Here is a 21,256-nt window from a genome sequence, read left to right on the forward strand (position 1 = left end):
TTTCCCCTATCTCCTTCCCACGCCTAGTCCTTCTTTCCTTTTATGTGCGTCAGTCCCCGCGCGATGGTTTGTAATGGAACTGGAACGTTACAGACGGTTTAAACAGCCGTTACTGCCATTCTGTGAGGAGCGCTTGATGTGACTAAATGCTTGCCTGTTTACTTCGTATCAAAGTCACTACAATGTTTTTTTTTATGCCTGCCAAATCTATTATATACGTGTAGGGAAGGACGTGGAATTGAGGTTTCACAAAGAGCCAAGTTCGTCTTGTTTACTATGAGGCTTTCTGTCCCTCTTCCAAATCGTTGTGTGCGAGTGGATCAGAATCAGCACTGGACAGCTCCTGTTTTGAATGTAATTGAAAAGCGGGACAAACGCAGAGAGGGTGCTCTTTCGTGAGGCAACCGTGAAGTGGACTGGCTTTCAGTAATATGAATAATATGTAATTGCCTTAAACACAGAGAAGGGAAGCACAAGGAGCTAAACCGGGGCCTCTCAAACCGTGTCACCCTGGCAACCGGGGCGCTACGAGCTGCCCCTTATAAATACCGCGAGCTCAGTAGCGGTCCGTGACGCACACAGTGCTGTAGGCGCGAGGACCCCGTTTTATGTCCGAGAAACGTTGAGGACAACGGCTATCCCCCCACCGGGCAGCACACTGGGAGGGCAAGGATGTTGGGGTCGTCAGAGGAGCGTAACAGAGAAGAAATGAGCGGAGCACGCGCGCTCCTGGACGCAATGTCAAACGATCAGCTTCACCTGGCGCGCTTTCTGCTGGACGCGCAAGACGGACGGCTGGCGGACGTCGGGGCAGGACGGGGCGCGCACACGCCACTCACCTCGGCTGCGCTGTTGCCAGAGCCCACGGCACGTGCGCGCTTCCTACAGCTGCTGGTAGAGCGCGGGGCCGCAGTGGACGCGCGCGACGCCTGGGGCCGCACAGCGCTCAGCCACGCCTGCGAGCGCGGCTATCTGGACGCCGTGCGCCGCCTGGTGCAGGCCGGCGCCGACCCGGAGGTACCTGACGCCTGTGACAACACCGCGCTGCAATACGCTGCAGTGGCCGGCCACGCACCTGTCGCAGCCTTCCTGGTACGCGCTTTTAAGCGGCTTGGCGGGCTGGACGTGCACCGGGTCAATCGTGCCGGCAACTCAGCGCTGACCCTAGCGCGGGCCTTGGGCCACGAGGAGTGCGTCAGGGCGCTCACAGGAGTGAGGGCAGGGCCCGAGGACGAGTGGGTCGGCAGGGGGTGCCCGCGGGAGGATGGCACTCACTCCAGCAGGGCTCCCCGCCGCTGCATGCTACCGCACCTCCCGTCCATGCACTCTATCGAGGAGGAGGACTCGGGCACTTGTAGTCTTCCCAGCCCACAACCACCGCGCACCCGCTCTTGGAGTCTACAGTACGGAAGCACCGCCACCCATCTACCGCCTCTGCCAGGACTCTCTCCTCAGCCCAGTGGCGTCTCCTGCTCACCTGGGACAGGCCGGGGCCTTCCAGCGCTGCCAGGCCACTTGGGCATCCTGCTCACCCCGCTGCCCCCAGCCTCACCCAGAGCGCCCAGTGGTGCCCAGCGTGGCTTCAATGCCACTTACTACCAGAAGAGAAGTAGTCTGCCTTCCGCCTGCCTGCTGAGTCCCACCTGCGACGGCTGTCAAGGTCCCTCCGGGGGACCTGCGCCGCCTCCAGTGCCTCAGCCTCCTGGAGCTTTAAGCTCCCTGGGCAATAAGCTGTTTCGCCGCTTCACCTTCCCCGAGTTCAGGAAGTCAGGCCGGCTCCCTCCCGGGAGCAGCGGGCACTCGGGCCATTCCCCGGAGTCTGGGCAAAGGGGCATGGCCCGCTCCGAGACATTCCCCCTGAGCAGGGACCACCCGCAAGTGGCTAGCAAGCCCAGCATCGACAGCATCAGCTCAGTGCAGTGCGAGTTCGACTTCCCGAGTCAGCCCTGAGGAAGAGGCAGACGGCCTGCGGGGCTGGTACAGGGTCAGGCGGACCCCTGCATCCAGCAGAGCTGCTGCCAGGGCTCCAACCTGAAGAAGTAACTCGAGGTCTCGTTTGCTAACTCTAAAAACTACTGGTTTCTACGTATAGTACAGTACAAGAGAGGCATGAAGCAGCGTTTAAATATAAAGTTATACGAAGCTAAGTTGTTAATGCATTTCAGTGCACTTCAACGTGACCATGTGAGCCGCCCTTTTATTGTTGGACGACTGCGCTCCTTACAACTGTGCACCAGAAGGAACTTGTAACTCCGGCTTACCCGTTATTTCCAGCTGTCCTTGTTTACATTCACCAGTCTGGTGTTCAACTTGTTTGTAGTGACTTAACTTGAGTATTGTGCCTGTGTTTGTGATTCACAAAACCATCGTGACAAGACATCACACCTTTTCCTACTGCATTCCGACACCAGCATTTTTATGCTTACTCCAGTGATTTATAAAGTGGTGTACTTTATCGAACACTGTACTCAGCTCATCTGAGAAACGGCAGCTAAACCTGACATTCTGCAAACGACAATAATGTTATATTAATAGAATGTACTGACTCAAAGCACTTTAGAAAAGTTTATTTTTGCGATGCATTAATGTGTGCGCAAATTCCATGTTTCTGTTGTTTTATATGTAAAGTAAGGATTCCTATTTTTTTTTAAATGGTGACACTCATATCAGTAGCTTTGTATATGAAACAGTTCTGAATTCATGTGTGATTGATTTTCAAAAATGAAACAATGTTGGTCTTGAGTTAAATAGTTACTTGGCCTTCGTGATTGTCACAGTAGGAGAACATTAAATAAGTGCAATTATATTTTGTAATTGGAAACTGCTATTACCGTGCAATAAAAGTTTTTCATATTCCATATGGGTAACCCAACAAAGGGTATTCATGTGTAATTTACGCTTCATAGGGCCAACGTCATTTTGCAGTTGTAGCGTTTCTTAGTTGTTAATTCGATGTTCATGTTTCTGTTAAATAGGTCTTCTCCACTAACAGTGTACCCTTCCAAATAAAAATCAGATTTTCTTTCAGCTGGACCGTCCAGGTACCCTGAATTTAAACTGATGGGGATCTAAGACTTGCGGTGGTCTTGACTGATCCAGTATTGTGGCCTTAAATACCCGTTTGTACGTCATCGTTGTTCTCGGTTTTCAAGGCGTTAACACTTTATTTTGTTACTGTTTTGAGTGAACCGCTTGGCATTGACAACATGCGCCTAGAAGAAAGCGCAGCTGGGTGTTAAACCACAGCAAAGCTGAATGTTAACACGACTGAGAATTTTGAATGTTATCTTTAGTCTGGGAGTACCTGGGGATTCGAGTTCCGCTTCGTCTGTTTATGATATTGGGCCGTTAATCAATGTCAGCTCTCCTGCACTGACAAGCTGGCGCCATACTCTGATATTGCTCAGGTTGCTTGTGAAATCACTTTGCGTCACTTGAGACATTTAAAAGAATTGTCATAGTTTGATTGCCTCAATGAAACGACAGTCGTGCAATTCTACACAATTTCAGGTAAACCACAGACTCCTGAATAGAGACACCTTTTTTGCAGATCACCAAAGATGGCGTCAGGTCCTGTTTCTGTTGTCTTATTGCCCCAGTCTGCGCCATCTCCAGACCTTGGCGACAGTTGTTAGACAACCAGTTCTCCAATTAGCTGATTTATACGGAAAGAACCAACTTTTTGTAGCATTGGCTCCCAGATTGTGTTCACTTTCTGAAACGTATATTTAAAGTTTCTGTATATTTTTCTCATTTTGATACTATTGCCCACGCACGATATAGCGGAAAGTGTACTTGATAGTTCTTAAATCGTTTTATGTGGCCGTATTTAAAGATTATGCCCGCTTTCTGTAAGGCACGTACATTGTAGTATGGTATTTTATTGATATTTGCCTCTTAGCACCACTGTCAAACTTAATTTTCTACTTGGATCATATTCTACTCACGAGTGGCAAAGAACGTCCATGTTATGGAGGGTATAAACTGCCCTATATTTTGTACAGAAGGTTTAGCTGCTGCGAATAACACCATCCTTAAATCCCTCAGGCGTCGATATCACATATGTATGCAGGCATCAGTTGCTTGGATTCAATGGTGAAATCTGGGAAAGGAGCGAACAACCTTTCATTCCGTGGAAGCGCTGAGAATAATTGTAATTTCAACTGAATGCGTATGAAGCTTAACATCACTGAACGCGTCTTTTCTTTTAGTGCTGATGTTAAAAGTCTGCGGCGAATTAAGCGCGTGAGTGCCCTGAACAGGGTGGTGTGGCTGTGTAAGGACTTTGGACGAAAAGTAGCCCCGGAGGTGAAATTAATCGTTGACCTTCATTGCAAATATATTCTCCTTAATGTTGCAGATTTGACACGAGAGGTGTAGTCTGTTTGCGTTTGGCTACGTTTTGGTTTTAGGCACATCTGAAAGATGTTTATCTGCTTGTTTCGGACTTGTAAACAGTGAAAGGGGTTCGGTTGTGACACTTATTGTACCTTTGTTTCTACGGAAATCTTACCTACCTATTTAGCAGCCATCCTTTTATATTGATAATGGCGTGGCAAACCCCGACTAAAGACTCAATAATGTGCTGCCTATTATTCATTGTTGTCCTTCCAAGTATACTGACACGCTTTATAATGCATTTCCGTCGCTGTAATACCTAAAGGTAGCAGCTACACTTCAACGCCTCGCGATCCTCTGTCGTGACCTCATTATGGCTTGGTATTGCCGAGTCCCCACCCTGGACGTGGCCAATAACCCATTGTTCCCTCCCTCAGAGAACCTCAATAATCAGATCCAATACCATTTCTTTGGATTAGGGGTCGATAACCCCGGCCGTATTTATTACAGATTAATAAAAACACATTTTTCATATACCAGAAAACCCAAAACATATCCAATTACATTTCAAACTTTACAGAATTTGATACAATGGAATGGCTGTCCTTAACAAGCGTCTAATACAAAGCCATACCTAGACTGGAATATGTACAATTATTGTTTTCTACGTATCCTGGATGAGCCTACGTGCAAGGTCCAGATTGTTCCCAACTAGTTACCAGGTCACCCCTTTACCGGAGTGACCTTGCGCAGGAAGCCCGTATCCCCACTTGATGACGTGGGTGCCGCCTGCCACGCCCTTTTTCTCGCACCTCCCAGGGGCTGATGTTGTGCCAGGTTGTCGCTCAATGCGCCTGCGCAGGGGTTGGCCCAAGCGGCCTACCTGAAGTAGGACTTCCTACCCTCCGCGCCCTTCAGTTTACTGGCCATAACTGCCCCCTGGAGTGTGATGAGGGACCACTGCCCCCCCCCACCCCCCCCCAGGCATCCCTGTTAAATCGTGGGATGCCTACTAATAGAAGTAATTATTTTCTAGCAATCATGACCTTACCGCAGATCAAGGATACTCAGATACATAAACACGACAGATATTTCCTGTGAAAAAAGGGTACATTTGAACATTCTTTGAGCTTTATTACATGACATTACAAGCAACATTCTTTAAAAACGCGGAGTTAAACCCTGTGTAAACCTTGCTGCCTCAGGAGATGTTGGGTGGGCAAAGAAACAAATCCCTGGACAGGAGGCTTCCAGGAGACCTTCGGGCACTGGAGCTGGCGGTCGGGTGTGCCCGAGGCTTCCTGGCAGAGCGGTGGAGAAAGAGACTCTCCTTCCGCTCTGCCGAGACTCTTAAAGGGGACGAGAACCCCCGAGCCAGCTAGAACTGGTCCCGGCTAGGTCCGGGACCGTTCGTGTTACGTTTGCCCCAGAAGCATTTGAAGTGCTTCAGGGGCAAAGGCCACTTAGCCAATGGGTGAGGGTGGGGAGGGCTGGATGCCCGCGCATCATCAGCGTGGGCCCCCACCCTCCACCCTTGTGAGGGACATTGCACCAGGGACCGGCACAACCACCATATTGGTGGCGTAACCGAGTTCCCTGGTGTCACCTATGTAATCTGTCTCTCGAAGACGACCCCGGAAGTACTTGGGCAGTGATGTTCGTTTGCTTAATATACATTCAGTCAGGCCGCGTTTCTTTTTGCCTACCAATAATCTTATCTTTTCTTCAACGAACAGTTCAAAGTACAGGCTGAGCACATAAACATAATTGATTTAATACTGGTGCTATTTCTTGTCATTACCCAGCTAATACTGATTAGGTTAGTCGCACTTGTACTTTTATGATTAACACAGTGCCCGATAGTTTGTTTCTTGAAATACTTGATGTACGGGAGCAGTGCCAGCAGAAAACCAGATTCCCTTGTTTGCAGTGTCCAAGACTTGTAGAACCTGATCATATTTATTAAGGGTTGTTTTTGTGCTTAGGGCAGCACCATCAATGACGTAGAAAGGATGACGGGGCCTTACTGCCATCCAGCAAAAGGCCCGGACTACCTTTTTGGTAGAAAAAACCATCACACATTGGGGCAGTACTTGGGCCCCCACTCCATTTGGCCCCATTCCCACTTCACCTGCTCCATTGGCGATGCCCACGACGCACTTGAGCATAACATCCCAAGAGAACACGGCCACATTTAGTCAGATGGCCTCGCATGGAATCGTGGATGTTTTGATTGTGTGGGTCGAGCAGGTTAGGGTGGAAAGCCCAATCAGATAATATGTGATGTAAATATAAGATTACAAAAAACAAGTATGGCATTATCGTGTAACCTATGGCATGTTCTATAGGATCAAAAATATAATGGCGTGAGCACATGCCTGGCCCTAATGTGGTTTCCCGACCAACATATCAGCAATACATACTGGTACTATATAACCTCGATGCTGGACTACATATGGCTAAAGAGACCAACATTCGAACTTTTTTGGGGCATATTATCAAGACAGGCGATAAAATTATCCCCGCTTTAGCGGCAGAAAAGTGCCTAAAATGGCGATAATGGGCATGATAATATGCTCTATGGAATTCTAATTGAAGCCCATGTTAGATGTGAAGGACATCTAACCTGAGTATCAATTGGAATTCCATAGAGCATATTATCAAGCCCATTATCGCCGTTTTAGCGACACTTTTCTGCTGCTAAAGCGGCGATAATTTTATCGCCTGTCTTGATAATATGCCCCTAAGCGAGATTATTTATTTTATTACCTGTTACTTGCTGTGAAACACCTTTCCTCCTTGCAGGCATTTAAAAGACAGTGCTCATGCTTGGTGGGTATTCTTTCGGGTTGACTAGAACGCGCAGGCATAGTTAAATGATAATGGATATTGAATGTAATGGTGGCTGGCAACACATGATCCACAACATGTCAAAGCTAGCGGACTTCCGTTCTACTCACATAGCAACAGGCGATAATATGTGTCTCCCGAATGTTAAAGACCCCAGGCAACAACCTTCCCCATGATTATTTTAATTGTTTTGGAGTCAGTCAAGAAGTTTCTTGTATAAATTGGTTCAAACACAAAAAGTGCACAATAGGAAAGTACAAAACTATTACTGTTCACTTCTTTAAATATTTCATACTTTAATAACATACTTCGTGAATTCATGTATTATAGTCCGTCTTTAGGAAAAGTCATCGCATTTTTTCTATGTTCTTTAAAAATTTGGAATTGCACCATTTCATAACATACAAACGTTTTCATTTTCAGCTTTTTTCTTAAAGCACATTGAGAAACGGAGAAATACAGCGAATTCCAAAACGTTGTAAAGAGTGCTTTGCTGCCAAAATCGATATGAAAATGAAATTTCAGTCGCCATGTTTGAAGGTATTGAGTAGAAGGTGCTAAACAGAATTCTCACAGAGGAATGTAAAAATATTTCGCAACCCAAGCATTGATTTATATGTTCAAAGACACCTTGCCAAAATAATTCCAAGCAAGGGCAGGTACAAGTCATGAGGGTCCAATCTCTACACTATCATCTTAAACATGTATCAGGAATGGGCCTCTTCCTCTTCTCGATCAAATAAGGTCTCCACAGTTCATACAGCTGCATCTTCTAAAAATGTACTGCCCTATGTCCGTGAGATCCAACAAAATGAGTGCTGGACTCCTTCGTAATCCTTATGAGGTCATAGAAAATGGAAACAAAGACTGACTGCGCTAAGAAATATGATAGCGCTGGATCTAAACAACCCTGGCAGTCTCCATTGATATTTTTCTCTAGAATTTTAATTGGAACTGAGGGTAGTGAAATAGTACAACAGTGGTGTATGTTTTGATAGAGGGACACATAGACCTTTTTCTCCTATAGAAAAGGACAGCTTCTCAAGGAATTGAAATGTAAAGAATTGAGAGATAGGAGTAGATGGAGTAAATTGCTAAATAAAGAATGCATGAATGCCCAACTTCAGGAGGGTATTGTGATTTGATAGAACATACCAGCGCTTTAATGCTTTATTGAACAAGAAATTTAATTTTTTTAAGCAAATGGATAGTCTGACCATCTTTAGTATCATATTAATCCAGAAATATGGAAGATTTAGTGGTGCCACAGTGAAATACAAAGGTACAGGACTTTATCATGGACGAAGTCTGGTAGGAAATCACAACTCCTGAGAAAAAGTAATACTTGTCTTGCTGCAGCTGGGTTTGACTTAGAGTCCAACATGTTGAACATTTGTTTTTTTTGTGTTTGAGGTTGGAATAATTTCTGTCGCAAATAAATGGCCCATGCTTCCTGGTTGAGTTCTTTTATAGCAACGAACAGCTATTGAGTACTTTTGTTTTTTCATCTCAGAATAGTCAGTCCACCATATTCGTTCTGTTGTTTTGCACCCCCACTTGACCTTGGCCAATTCTAAGAATAAACTAAATCTACTCCTTGCTCTTTGTAGTCCAACACCTAACCCCCATTAGGCATATATGGACCTTGGGGGCCAAGAAGCCCTCCTCTTTCACAGTGACAGTCAGTAAGTTTTGGAGAGAGGGGGGTGGACGAGACAAACTCACACACATGCACACATACAAATAACACATAAAGTAATGTATTCACACGCACGCACACAAACACATTCATTCACAACACTTCACCAAACATTCATACATACATGCATGAACGCACACCAACACATCCATTCACAACACTTCACCAAGCATTCATACATACATGCACGCACGCACACACATACATATCCATTCGCAACACTCTTCACCAAAGATTCATAGATACACGCACGCACCAAACAGTTTAAAACAAAAAAAAACACTTACCTGAAACCAGCTCTGACTCGAAGGTTCCAGAAGGCTTGGATCTACTGCCTTCCCTCATTGGCTGACCTAAGGTCAACCAATGAGGGAAGGCAGCAGTCCCAACGTCATCACAGAGTGGGATGGGATCAGTGAGACTGCTGACCTCACCCCACTCGGTGATGAAGTGTCATTGATTGGCACTTGACCCTGGGTGCTTCAGGGCTTAAAACTGAAGTGCCAGGTGCGAGGCAATCAGTGACACTACACCTAGTCACTGAGGCGAGGGCCTCAGAGACCTTTTCTACGCTGAGGATGTCATGCCCACAGGAGCTGTGACTTCCTCAGCCCAGCAAACTTCAGCTCAGGCAGCCAGGAGCCTGCGCTAAATGCGCATGTCTGGCTCCTGGCTGCTTGAACTGAAAGTGAACAGTGTCTGTCATGCTGACCTTTGCGCAGCCTGACAGACTCTGTTCATGAGGGGTGAAAGGTGGAGGGGCGTGGCCCCTCAGCCCCAATGGACTGGCCGTTCCTGCTGTTACCTCCAGTAAGTCGCTTGCAGTGGGATTCCTGGTCAGAGGCCCCACCCCTTCTCTCCACCATTCTTCAAACACAACTACCAGTTAAAAAACATGGAAATTCACTTACACACACACACATATATATATATATATATATATTCACTGAAAAAAAACATAGGTTTCAGAGACATTATAGTTAGAAATTAGCATTTAAAAAACCTTAGAAATTCACAGAAAAACATAGGTTTCAGGGGTGTTATAGTTAGCTGGCCATTTCACTCGTACAAAACCATAGAAATTCCTCCATTATAGTTAGTTCTGCTAACTATAACTCGCGCGCCTGCAATGCACTGCTGATGATGTCACATATTGCATCATTCATGACATGGTCAGTGACATCACTGATTACATCACTGATTTCAACTCAAATGACATCACTGATGACATCATTGATGACATCATCCAGTGAATGTGGTTTAGTTTGAAATTTAAATATGTATTATATATATATACCAATCTGTATTGGAGATTGAGTGGATATATGTTAGAATCCGGGTTCTCTGGTTGGCACAGGTAGGTACTTGTGACAAGCAGGGAACCTTTCCTCTAGTCAGGGTAAGGGGTTACACTCCTAAAACAACCCTTTGCTCACCCTCTACGTAGCTTGGCGCGAGCAAACAAGGCTTATCTCAGAGTGTTATAGGTTAAGCATTTGTGAACACATACAGTAACCAAGTGACAACACTACAAATGGACACCACACATGTATTTATATTAAAAATAAGGATTCTTTATATAGGATTATCACAAGACCATTAAACGATTAAAAATACACAATACGGTTGCTTAGTTGGTAGAAGATTGCTTAGATTCTCTTAAGTTCTTAAATGCGACACTTTAAGTCAATGTACCTTAGATGCGACACGCAGGGCAACGAAAGTGTTGCAGCGATGCAGGTGCGTTGAAGTTCTTGGGGCAAAAGAAATCAAGACGGGATCTTCCAGATGTGTTACGCTTCTCCGATGTTGCGAGAAGGCTCGACTCGATGCGTCAGCTACAGCGGCGTCACACTTGACGAGATGCGATGACTGCGGCCTTGGCAGCGGCACTCTTCTCCGACGTTGCGAGACGCTTCCGCTCGATGCGATGCTGCAGCGGCGACACCCCTTCTGCAAGATGCGACAACAGCGGCTCCGACGGCGGCGCGCTTCTCCGTGGATGCGAGGTGCTTTTCTGGTTGCGGTGCAATGCGACAACTACGATGGCTGCGATTGCGACACGCTTCCTCCTCAATGCGAGACTCTTCGCTCGATGCGGTGCAATGCGACTGCTGCGATGGCGACACGCTTCTTCGGCGTTGCGAGACACTTCCGGAATGAAGCGAGACGCTTCCTCTCGATGCGATGCTGCAGCGGCGACACTCTCTGCGAGATGCGGAACTTCTTCAGGGCTCAAAGTGACAGCAAATTAAATGCAGGCTTTGGATTTCAAAAATTGAAAAATGACGAATAGGTAGTGTATCCCACTTGATAATGGAACTATCCAGAGATCAGAAGATATTCAGATTGATCGTGGAGGGTCTGACTAAAGCTAAATACCAGTGGTTGAAGTTTAAAGTATTAAGATCCGTTTGAATGGTGATTGACAAAGATTCATAATGAGAATCTGTACTGTTCCTTCAATTCAGTTCATGAGGTAAATTGTCAAACGACATCAAAAGTAGATGCTCAGTCTAATGTCAACATATTATTGATTAAACACCAAGATGTCAGTGTAGCATCTAGAGGATCCAAGGAAAATGACGAATGTTCAAGTCTGAATAAACGGTTCACACGGGTCAGTACGACCGTGTATCGTTAAGGCCTGGTATAGGCGCGTGAAGGACAAGATATCTTGCTGCCGAAGTGCGGACTTCGGCATCTACTTTTGATGTCGTTTGACAATTTACCTCATGAACTGAATTGAAGGAACAGTACAGATTCTCATTATGAATCTTTGTCAATCACCATTCAAACGGATCTTAATACTTTAAACTTCAACCACTGGTATTTAGCTTTAGTCAGACCCTCCACGATCAATCTGAATATCTTCTGATCTCTGGATAGTTCCATTATCAAGTGGGATACACTACCTATTCGTCATTTTTCAATTTTTGAAATCCAAGCCTGCATTTAATTTGCTGTCACTTTGAGCCCTGAAGAAGTTCCGTTAAGAAATTGTATCTTTAAAGGAACGAAACGCGTTGGCTGTGGTTATGTATCTATCTATTTGAAATAAAAATTAAACAAAGAAAAGTAGAAAACACTTTTGGACTTCTTTTCTATGTTCAGTGCACCTCCATTTAATGTAAATTGTTTGTCAGAATTTCCCCTCTGAGGCATCACTAGGTGAATGGTGCTGGAGATTTTGTGCACTAACAGCCAGATAAGGCAGCAGCATATTGGGAGTGAGGTGCTACCATTTTGAGTCCGTCACCTTTGTTAGTTTTGATATTGTTACTCTCTGTGAGATGCGACGACAGCGGCTCCGACGGCGGCATGCTTCTCTTCCTTGCGTCGCGCTTCCAGCTCCTTGCGACACGCAGTCCCTCAGAAGGCCCAACAACAGTAGCAGGCACTTCCAAAAGACTCTGGGGAGCTGGGGGTGAAGTCCACTGGTCCTGGGACTTCGTTCAGGGGGCAAGCTCAGTTCAAGCGCTTGGAGATCTTTTCAAAGCACAAGTTGAAGCAAAGTCTTTAGTAGTCTTTCTCCTCTCCTTCAGCAGCAAGGCAACCACTGCAGGCCAATCCCCCAGGTCAGGGACAGTTACTCCTCCTACAGGTTTCCCAGTTCCTTCTCCTCTGGCATAGGTTCTTCTTGTTTCAGCAGGATCTAATTTCTTGGGAGCAGGGTCCCAATACTTAGAACCCTAATTCCTTTGTTCCTCTGTGGTTGAGGGGCCTTTGCCCAGTCCAAACCAGTTCTTGAGCACTCTGTTTGACATGACTCTGCCTTTCTATTCAGGGTGCAGGGCAGAGACATCAGCCGCTCCACAGGAGGTGGAACCAGCATTGTGGTAGCAGAGCACAACCCTATTCAGAGCCCAGGTGTACTCCTCCCACCCATCTGACTGCCAATCTTCCTATTCACCACCAGGCTGCCTAGGCCTGCCCCTCTGGGTTTCCCCAGCCCTGTCACTCACACAACCAGACAGGCAGATACACATCATAGCAGAGGCGGGCTGAAATGGTCAAGCAAGCAAATACCAACTTTCTAAAAGTGGTATTTGCAAACACAGAATATTAAAATAAACTTTACTAAAAGATGTATTTTTTTATTCTGAGTTCAGGCATACTAAACTCGAATTTCTACCATGTTCCCTGGGTCTGTTAGGATCATAGAATGTAACAATTCTAACAGCCCATTCTGGCCTATGGAGAACAGGTAGCCTTACAATAGTGAAAAACGAAAATGGCTGTAATTCACTATTAGGACATGCCACACACATCAGGGCTTGTCCTACCTTATGCTTACAATGCACCCTGCCCTTGGGCCTACCATAGGGGTGACTAATATGAAGTTAAGGGAAGGTTTAGGGACTAGTAAGGGTGTGCACTTACCCAGTCAGCATGACAGTACCAGACTGCACGCAGGTTCTGCAATGGCAGACCTTAGATACCTTTTACCAGGCCGCTTCTGTGGGTGGCACAACCAGTGCTGCAAGCCCACCAGCAGCATTTGTATTTACAAGCCCTGGCACTCCTGGTGCACTTTACTGGGGTCTGACAGTAAACCAAATAAGCCAATCATGGAATCCAACCAACATATACATTTTAAATAGGGAGCACTTGCACTGGTTGGCAGTGGCACAGGGCTCTGAGCAGCTAACACCAGCAAAACACATGAGGCACAGCGACAAAAAGTGGAAGGGAAACTCACGCCAAGGTGCCAGGTCTAACACTATATAACTGTCTGGATGGAGGATATAGTAGCTGTCTGACTGTCTGTTTAAGTGAGTAATTAAAAGTGTCTCACTTAATACATGGATTAGTAACTAAACTATGTGAAGGTGTGCATCACTGTCTCTGTTGTTGTATAACATGCTGCATCAGTTGGTCACTACATGAGTGTGTATATTAGTTATTGATTAGTTGGGTCAGTATTTTTATGGGACACTGAGTTTGTGTGTGGTTGGATGGGGTGTGCGTAACTCTAAGCATAGATGTGTGAATGGTTGATTGACTAGGTGTATAGGTTTAAGAGTGCATGTGGAAACAGTTGTTTGGGTGACTGAGTGTATTTATTTGTGTGTTGGTGAGCGAATATATGTTTTAGTTGTACATCTTCAACAAAGTAAAAAAATAAAAGGCATTGTATGTGAGAGTTGGTGTATATAAAAAAGTATGTGTAAGAGTCAGTGATTATGAGAGTAACTATGAATGAGTGTATAATTGTAATGGTGATTTTTTAGCATATTAACTATGAGTTACTATGTGTTTGAATAAATGAGGTGTTGTTGGATAATTGTGTTAGTGAGTAAACTTAAGTGTGATTAATTTTTTTCATGAGTGAGTAGGATGACTGCATAACCGACTAAGATGACTGCTGATGTGTCAATGTCTATATATGTGTATAAGTGCACTTGATAGTGTTCTATTAATTAGTGAATGCATGTATAAATGATTCTGTTGTTGAATGGGTAGTTGTGTGTGTAGACTTAGGAGTCAGTGAGTGGGTATGTAGTAACTGGTATTGGTGTGTCAATGGTTTCAAATATGGTACTCTGTATTTTACAATGAGTGATGAAAGGTTATACTAGTGTATGATGAGGTGTATCAGATTGTCACGTGGATGATGTAATCAGTGATGTCATTTGAGATGTCATCAGTGATGTCACTGACCATGTCATGAATGATGCAATTTGTGACATCATCAGCAGTGCATTGCAGGCGCGCGAGTTATAGTTAGCAGAACTAACTATAAACGGAGGAATTTCTATGGTTTTGTACGAGTGAAATGGCCAGCTAACTATAACACCCCTGAAACCTATGTTTTTTCTGTGAATTTCTAAGGTTTTTTAAATGCTAATTTCTAACTATAACGTCTCTGAAACCTATGGATTTTTCAGTGAATTTCAAAGCTTTTTTAAATGCTAATTTCTAACTATAACGTCTCTGAAACCTATGGTTTTTTTCAGCGAATTTCAAAGGTTTTTTAAATGCTAATTTTTAAGTGTGATAGTAGTTATACCTATTTTTTTGTACTGATTTTCTACAGTTTTTTAACGGTTTATTTATAAATATTTTATTCATTAAATAACATTATATATTCTTCTGAAAATTAAAAAAAACAAAAAAAAATTGTTTTCATTTTATATTTTAATATATTTATATTATTTTCTTTAAAAAAAAAAGATTACATTTTTTTTTGCGGAGTCGCGCATTCAAAGCGTACACATCACGGTGGGTGTGCAGATTCTAGTCATCATTTTAGAAAAGTCGTGAAGGATCCGCGTACGGTGTGCGACGGCTGCATGTTTTTCAGTTTCATCATATACATTGAATATTACGTGATGTGCGTGATTGGTATGTGACCAGTCCGCGACTCCTGCTCCCGCGCATTCACGACACATGCACATTACGGTACAAGATGCTTGCGTGGTGGCAGGTCCCGCGTGACGTCATATACGTGCTGGGGCGCGCTGGGTGCGCGACTCCCGCAAAACTAATTTTATGTTCCGAAATGATATGTATGTGTCTTTAATATACATATTAGGGCAAGAGATTATCTAAGATATTCATAAAAAGAATATATTTGTACTTATAATAAACTTATATTATTTTTAAATATATTTTCGCGAAGTCGGGTGCCTGCATCGTGAGTGCAGAGAACCAGGTCAGCCGGGCTGCTGTAGAGCCAGAGAAACCAGGTCAGCAGAGCCATTGTAGAGCCAGAGAACCAGGTCAGCAGAGCTGCTCTAGAGCCTAAGAAGCAGGTCAGCAGAGCTGCTCTAGAACTAGAGACCCACGTCAGCAGAATTGCTCTAGAGCCAGAGACCCAGGTCAGCAGAGCTGCTCTAGAGGCTGAGAACCAGGTCAGCAGAGCTGCTGTAGAGCCAGAGAAACCAGGTCAGCAGAGCAGCTTTAGAGGGAGAGAACCAGGTCAACAGAATTGCTTTAGAGCCAGAGAACCAGGTCAGCAGAGCTGCTCTAGAGCAAGAGAACCAGGTCAGCAGAGCTGCTTTAGAGCCATAGAACCAGGTCAGCAGAGCTGCTCTAGAGGCATAGAACCAGGTCAGCAAAACTGCTTTAGAGCCAGAGAACCAGGTCAGCAGAGCAGCTTTACAGCCAGAGAACCAGGTCAGCAGAGCTGCTCTAGATCCAGAGACCCAGGTCAGCAGAGCTGCTTTACAGCCAGAGAACCAGGTCAGCAGAGCTGCTCTAGAGGCAGAGAACCAGGTCAGCAGAGCTGCTTTAGAGGGAGAGAACCACTCGCTACTACTTGCTCGCTACCACTCTCTACTACTCACTCTCTACTATTCACTCTCTACTACTCTACTACTCTCTACTATTCTCTCTACTACTCACTCTCTACTACTCTACTACTCTCTACTACTCTCTCTACTACTCACTCTCTACTACTCTCAACTACTCACTCTCTACTACTCTCTACCACTCACAATCTACTACTCACTCTACTACTCTCTACTACACACTCTACTACTCACTCTCTACTACTCACTCTCTACTACTCGCTCTCTACTGCTCACTCTCCACTACTCACTCTCTACTACTTGCTCTCAACTACTCTACTACTCACTCTGCTACTTACTCTCTACTACTCTACTACTCTCTCTACTTCTCACTCTCTACTACTCTCTCTACTACTCACTCTCTACTACTCTCTACTACTCACTCTCTGCTATACACTCTCCACTACTTGCTCTCTACTACTCTCTCTCTACTACTCTCTGCTACTCACTCTACTACTCACTCTCTACTACTCTCTACTACTCACTCTCTACTACTCCACTACACTCTAGTGCTCACTCTCTACTATTCATTCTCTACTACTCTACTACTCTCTACTACTCACTCTCTACCACTCACTCTCTACTCCTCACTCTCTACTTCTCTCTACTACTCACTCTCTACCACTCACTCTACTACTCACTCTCTACTACTCTCTCTCTACTACTCACTCTCTACTATCTGCAACTCACTCTCTACTACTCACGCTCCACTACTCTCTACTACTCACTCTCTACTACTCTCTCTCTACTGCTCTCTACTACTCACTCTCTACTACTCTCTACTACTTACTCTACTACTCACTCTCTACTACTCTCTACTACTCTCTACTACTCTCTACTACTCACTCTACTACTCACTCTCTACTACTCTACTACTCACTCTCTACTACTCACTCTCTACTACTCACTCTCTACTATTCACTCTACTACTCTCTACTACTCACTCTCTGCTACTCTCTCTACTACTCTCTACTACTCACTCTCTACTCTCTATTACTCACTCTCTACTTTCTGCCTCTCTACCTCTCTCTACCTCTCTCTCTACTACTCTCTACCTCTCTACCTCTCTACCTCTACCTCTACCTCTCTACCTCTACACCTCTACCTCTACACCTCTACCTCTCTACCTCTCTCTACCTCTCTCTACATGCACATATATATGCATATATATGCATATGCATTTATATATATGTATGTGTGTATATATATATATATACATACATATATAAACATATATATGATCTGCATAACTATATAAATACAAATATAAATGCATGCATACATATATGCATACATATGCATGTTATGTACATGAAAGTTTGAAAAACACTAATACAAGCAAAGCTAAAAAGCCACCTAATTACAAACAGAATTGCTTTAAGTTAAACGAGGGCGAGACCTATTGCATTTTCAATGCTTGTTTACTTTGGTTCCATCAAGAAGGCATTCAGATGTGTCACACATTTGCCAAAAATTCTGAATGCTAGCACTCTAGTTGGTCATTAGCTCACTGTAGTAAAGCTACTGCTCACCAGGGAAGTCTGCTGCTGGTATTCAAACTGCATGTTTCAGTCTGCATGTCAGAATTTTTTAATGAAATAGAAGAGGATTTGAGAAGTCAGAATGTGCCATAATTTTTCTTTCCGCAGCACTAATCATAATTTCTACGGCAAAATTAACCCCCTCATTTTGTTCCTTTCCAAATTAAATGTTTTAAGTGTTACCACTTTAGTCCAATCAAGATGGCTTCAGGTGTGCCATACTTTTGTCATAAGTAAGACTGTTAGCGCTCTAGTTGTTCTTTAGAACACTCTGGGACATTCTGTCATTGGGCTGTACTTGGGCTACATCTGGGTGATAATTGTGCTACATTTGGGCTCTTTTGTCTCTGGCGGCCATCTTGGGAGACTTATTTTCTATGAAGTTTCCTAATTTCCTCATTTACTACAGACTCCTCAGTAGGAAATACTTTCAGTTTTTTACTTTGATTCCATCAAGAAGAAATTCAGATGTGTCACACATTTGCCATAAATTCGGAATGTTAGCACTCTAGTTGCTTATTAGATAACTGTAGTAAAGCTACTGCTCACCAGGGAAGTCTGCTGCTGGTATTGAAAGTGCATGTTTCAGTCTGCATGTCAGAATTTTTTAATGAAATAGAAGAGGATTTGAGAAGTCACTCAAAATTGACCTAATTTTTCTTTTTTCAGCACTAATCATAATTCCTATGGCAAAATGAACCCCCTTATTGTGTTCCTTTTAAATTAAACTACTCACTCTCTACTACTCACTCGCTACTACTCTCTACTACTCACGCTCTACTACTCACTCTCTACTACTCTCTACTACTACTCTCTACTACTCACTCTACTACTCTCTATTACTCACTCAACTACTCTCTACTACTCTCTACCACTCACTCTCTACTACTCTCTACTACTCTCTACTACTCCCTCTCCTACTCCCTCTACTACTCTCTACTACTCACTCTCTACTACTCTCTCTCTACTACTCACTCTCTACTATTCCCTCTCTACTACTCACTCTCTACTACTCGCTCTCTACTACTCTCTACTACACACTCTCCACTACTCACTCTCTACTACTCGCTCTCTACTACTCACTCTCTACTACTCGCTCTCTACTACTCACTCTCTACTACTCACTCTCTACGACTCTCTACTCTTCTCTCTACTACTCTCTACTACTCACTCTACTACTCTCTACTACTCTCTACCACTCACTCTCTACTACTCTACTACGCACTCTCTCCTACTCTCTACTACTCTCTCTCTACTACTCTCTACTACTCACTCTCTACTACTCACGCTCTACTACTCGCTCTCTACTACTCTCGACTACTCACTCTCGACTACTCACTCTCTACTACTCGCTCTCTACTACTCACTCTACTACTCACTCTCTACTACTCTACTACTCTCTACTACTCTCTCTACTACTCACTCTCTACTACTCTCTCTACTATTCACTCTCTACTACTCTCTACTACTCACTCTCTACTACTTGCTCTCTACTACTCTCTCTCTACTACTCTCTCATACTCACTCTACTACCCACTCTCTACTACTCCCTACTACTCTCTCTACTACTCACTCTCTACTACTCACTCTCTACTTCTCTCTACTACCCACTCTCTACTACTCTCTACTACTCACTCTCTACTACTCACTCTCTACTTCTCTCTACTACCCACTCTCTACTACTCTCTACTACTCACTCTCTACTATTCGCTCTCTACTACTCTCTACTACTCACTCTACTACTCACTCTACTACTCACTCTCTACTACTCTCTACTACTCACTCTCTACTACTCTCTACTTCTCACTCTCTACTATTCTCTCTCTACTACTCTCTACTACTCACTCTACTACTCACTCTACTACTCACTCTCTACTACTCACTCTACTACTCACTCTCTACTACTCTCTACTACTCACTCTCCACTACTCACTCTCCACTACTCACTCTCTACTACTCGCTCTCTACTACTCTCTACTACTCACTCTACTACTCACTCTCTACTGCATATCTATATAAATACAATTATAAATTCATGCATACATATACATATATGCATACATATGCATGTTATGTACATGAAAGTTTGAAAAACACTAATAAAAGCAAAGATAAAAAGCCACCTAATTACAAACAGAATTGCTTTAACTTAAACGAGGGCGAGACCTATTGCATTTTCAATGCTTGTTTACTTTGGTTCCATCAAGAAGGCATTCAGATGTGTCACACATTTGTCATAAATTCTGAATGTTAGCACTCTAGTTGCTCATTAGATCACTGTAGTAAAGCTACTGCTCACCAGGGAAGTCTGCTGCTGGTATTCAAAGTGCATGTTTCAGTCTGCTTGTCAGACTTTTTTAATGAAATAGAAGAGGAGTTAAGAAGTCAAAATGTGCCCTAATTTTTCTTTCTGCAGCACTAATCATAATTTCTATGGCAAAATGAGCCCCCTCATTTTGTTCCTTTGCAAATTAAATGTTTTAAGTGTTACCACTTTATTCCAATCAAGATGGCTTCAGGTGTGCCATACTTTTGTCATAAGTAAGACTGTTAGCGCTCTAGTTGTTCTTTAGAACACTCTGGGACATTCTGTCATTGAGCTATACTTGGGCTACATATGGGTGATATTTGTGGTACATTTGGGCTCTTTTGTCTCTAGTGGCCATCTTGGAAGACTTATGTGTTATAAAGTTTCCTAATTTCCACATTTACTACAGTCTCCTCAGTAGGAATACTTTCAGTTTTTTACTTTGATTCCATCAAGAAGGCATTCGGATGTGTCACACATTTGCCATGAATTCAGAATGTCAGCACTCTAGTTGCTCATTAGATCAATGCAGTAAAGCTACTGCTCACCAGGGAAGTCTGCTGCTGGTATTGAAAATGCATGTTTCAGTCTGCATATCAGAAGTTTTTAATGAAATAGAAGAGGATTTGAGAAGTCACTCAAAATGTGCCCTAATTTTTCTTTCTGCAGCACTAATCATACCCTCTATGGCAAAATGGAACCCCTCATTTTGTTCCTTTTTAAATTAAATGTTTTAAGAGTTACCACTTTATTCCAATGAAGATGGTTTCAGGTGTGCCATACTTTTGTCATAAGTAAGACAGTAAGCGCTCTAGTTGTTCTTAAGAACACTCTGGGACATTCTGTCATTGGGCTATACTTGGGCTACATCTGGGTGATTTTTGGGCTACATTTGGGCTCTTTTGTCTCTGGTGGCCATCTTGGGAGATTTATTTGTTATGAAGTTTCCTAATTTCCTCATTTACTGCAGTCTCCTCAGTAGGAAATACTTTCAGTTTTTTATTTTGGTTCCATCAAGAAGGCATTCAAATGTGTCACACATTTGCCATAAATTCTGAATGTTAGCACTCTAGTTGCTCATTAGATCACTGTAGTAAAACTACTGCTCACCAGGGAAGTCTGCTGCTGGTATTCAAAGTGCATGTTTCAGTCTGCATGTCAGAATATTTTTATGAAATAGAAGAGGATTTGAGAAGTCAAAATGTGCCCTAATTTTTCTTTCTGC

The 21,256-nt window shown here is 43.8% G+C and overlaps 1 protein-coding gene across 1 annotated transcript; it reads left to right on the forward strand.

The window, feature by feature from the left end:
- The first annotated feature begins 603 nt into the window (after positions 1 to 603).
- Positions 604 to 3,962, forward strand: LOC146821622 (uncharacterized). Its single transcript, XM_085609360.1, has one exon. The coding sequence runs from the start codon at positions 673 to 675 to the stop codon at positions 1,948 to 1,950; it is 1,278 nt and encodes a 425-aa protein (XP_085465486.1). The 5' UTR covers positions 604 to 672; the 3' UTR covers positions 1,951 to 3,962.
- Positions 3,963 to 21,256: the final 17,294 nt, after the last annotated feature.

The sequence above is a fragment of the Triturus cristatus genome, chromosome 6, assembly GCF_964204655.1.
Source record: "Triturus cristatus chromosome 6, aTriCri1.1, whole genome shotgun sequence".
NCBI lineage: Eukaryota > Metazoa > Chordata > Amphibia > Caudata > Salamandridae > Triturus > Triturus cristatus.

Bases quoted from the DNA above. Each gene is read 5' to 3' on its own strand.
- LOC146821622 (XM_085609360.1), top strand. From the start codon at position 673: ATGTTGGGGTCGTCAGAGGAGCGTAACAGAGAAGAAATGAGCGGAGCA.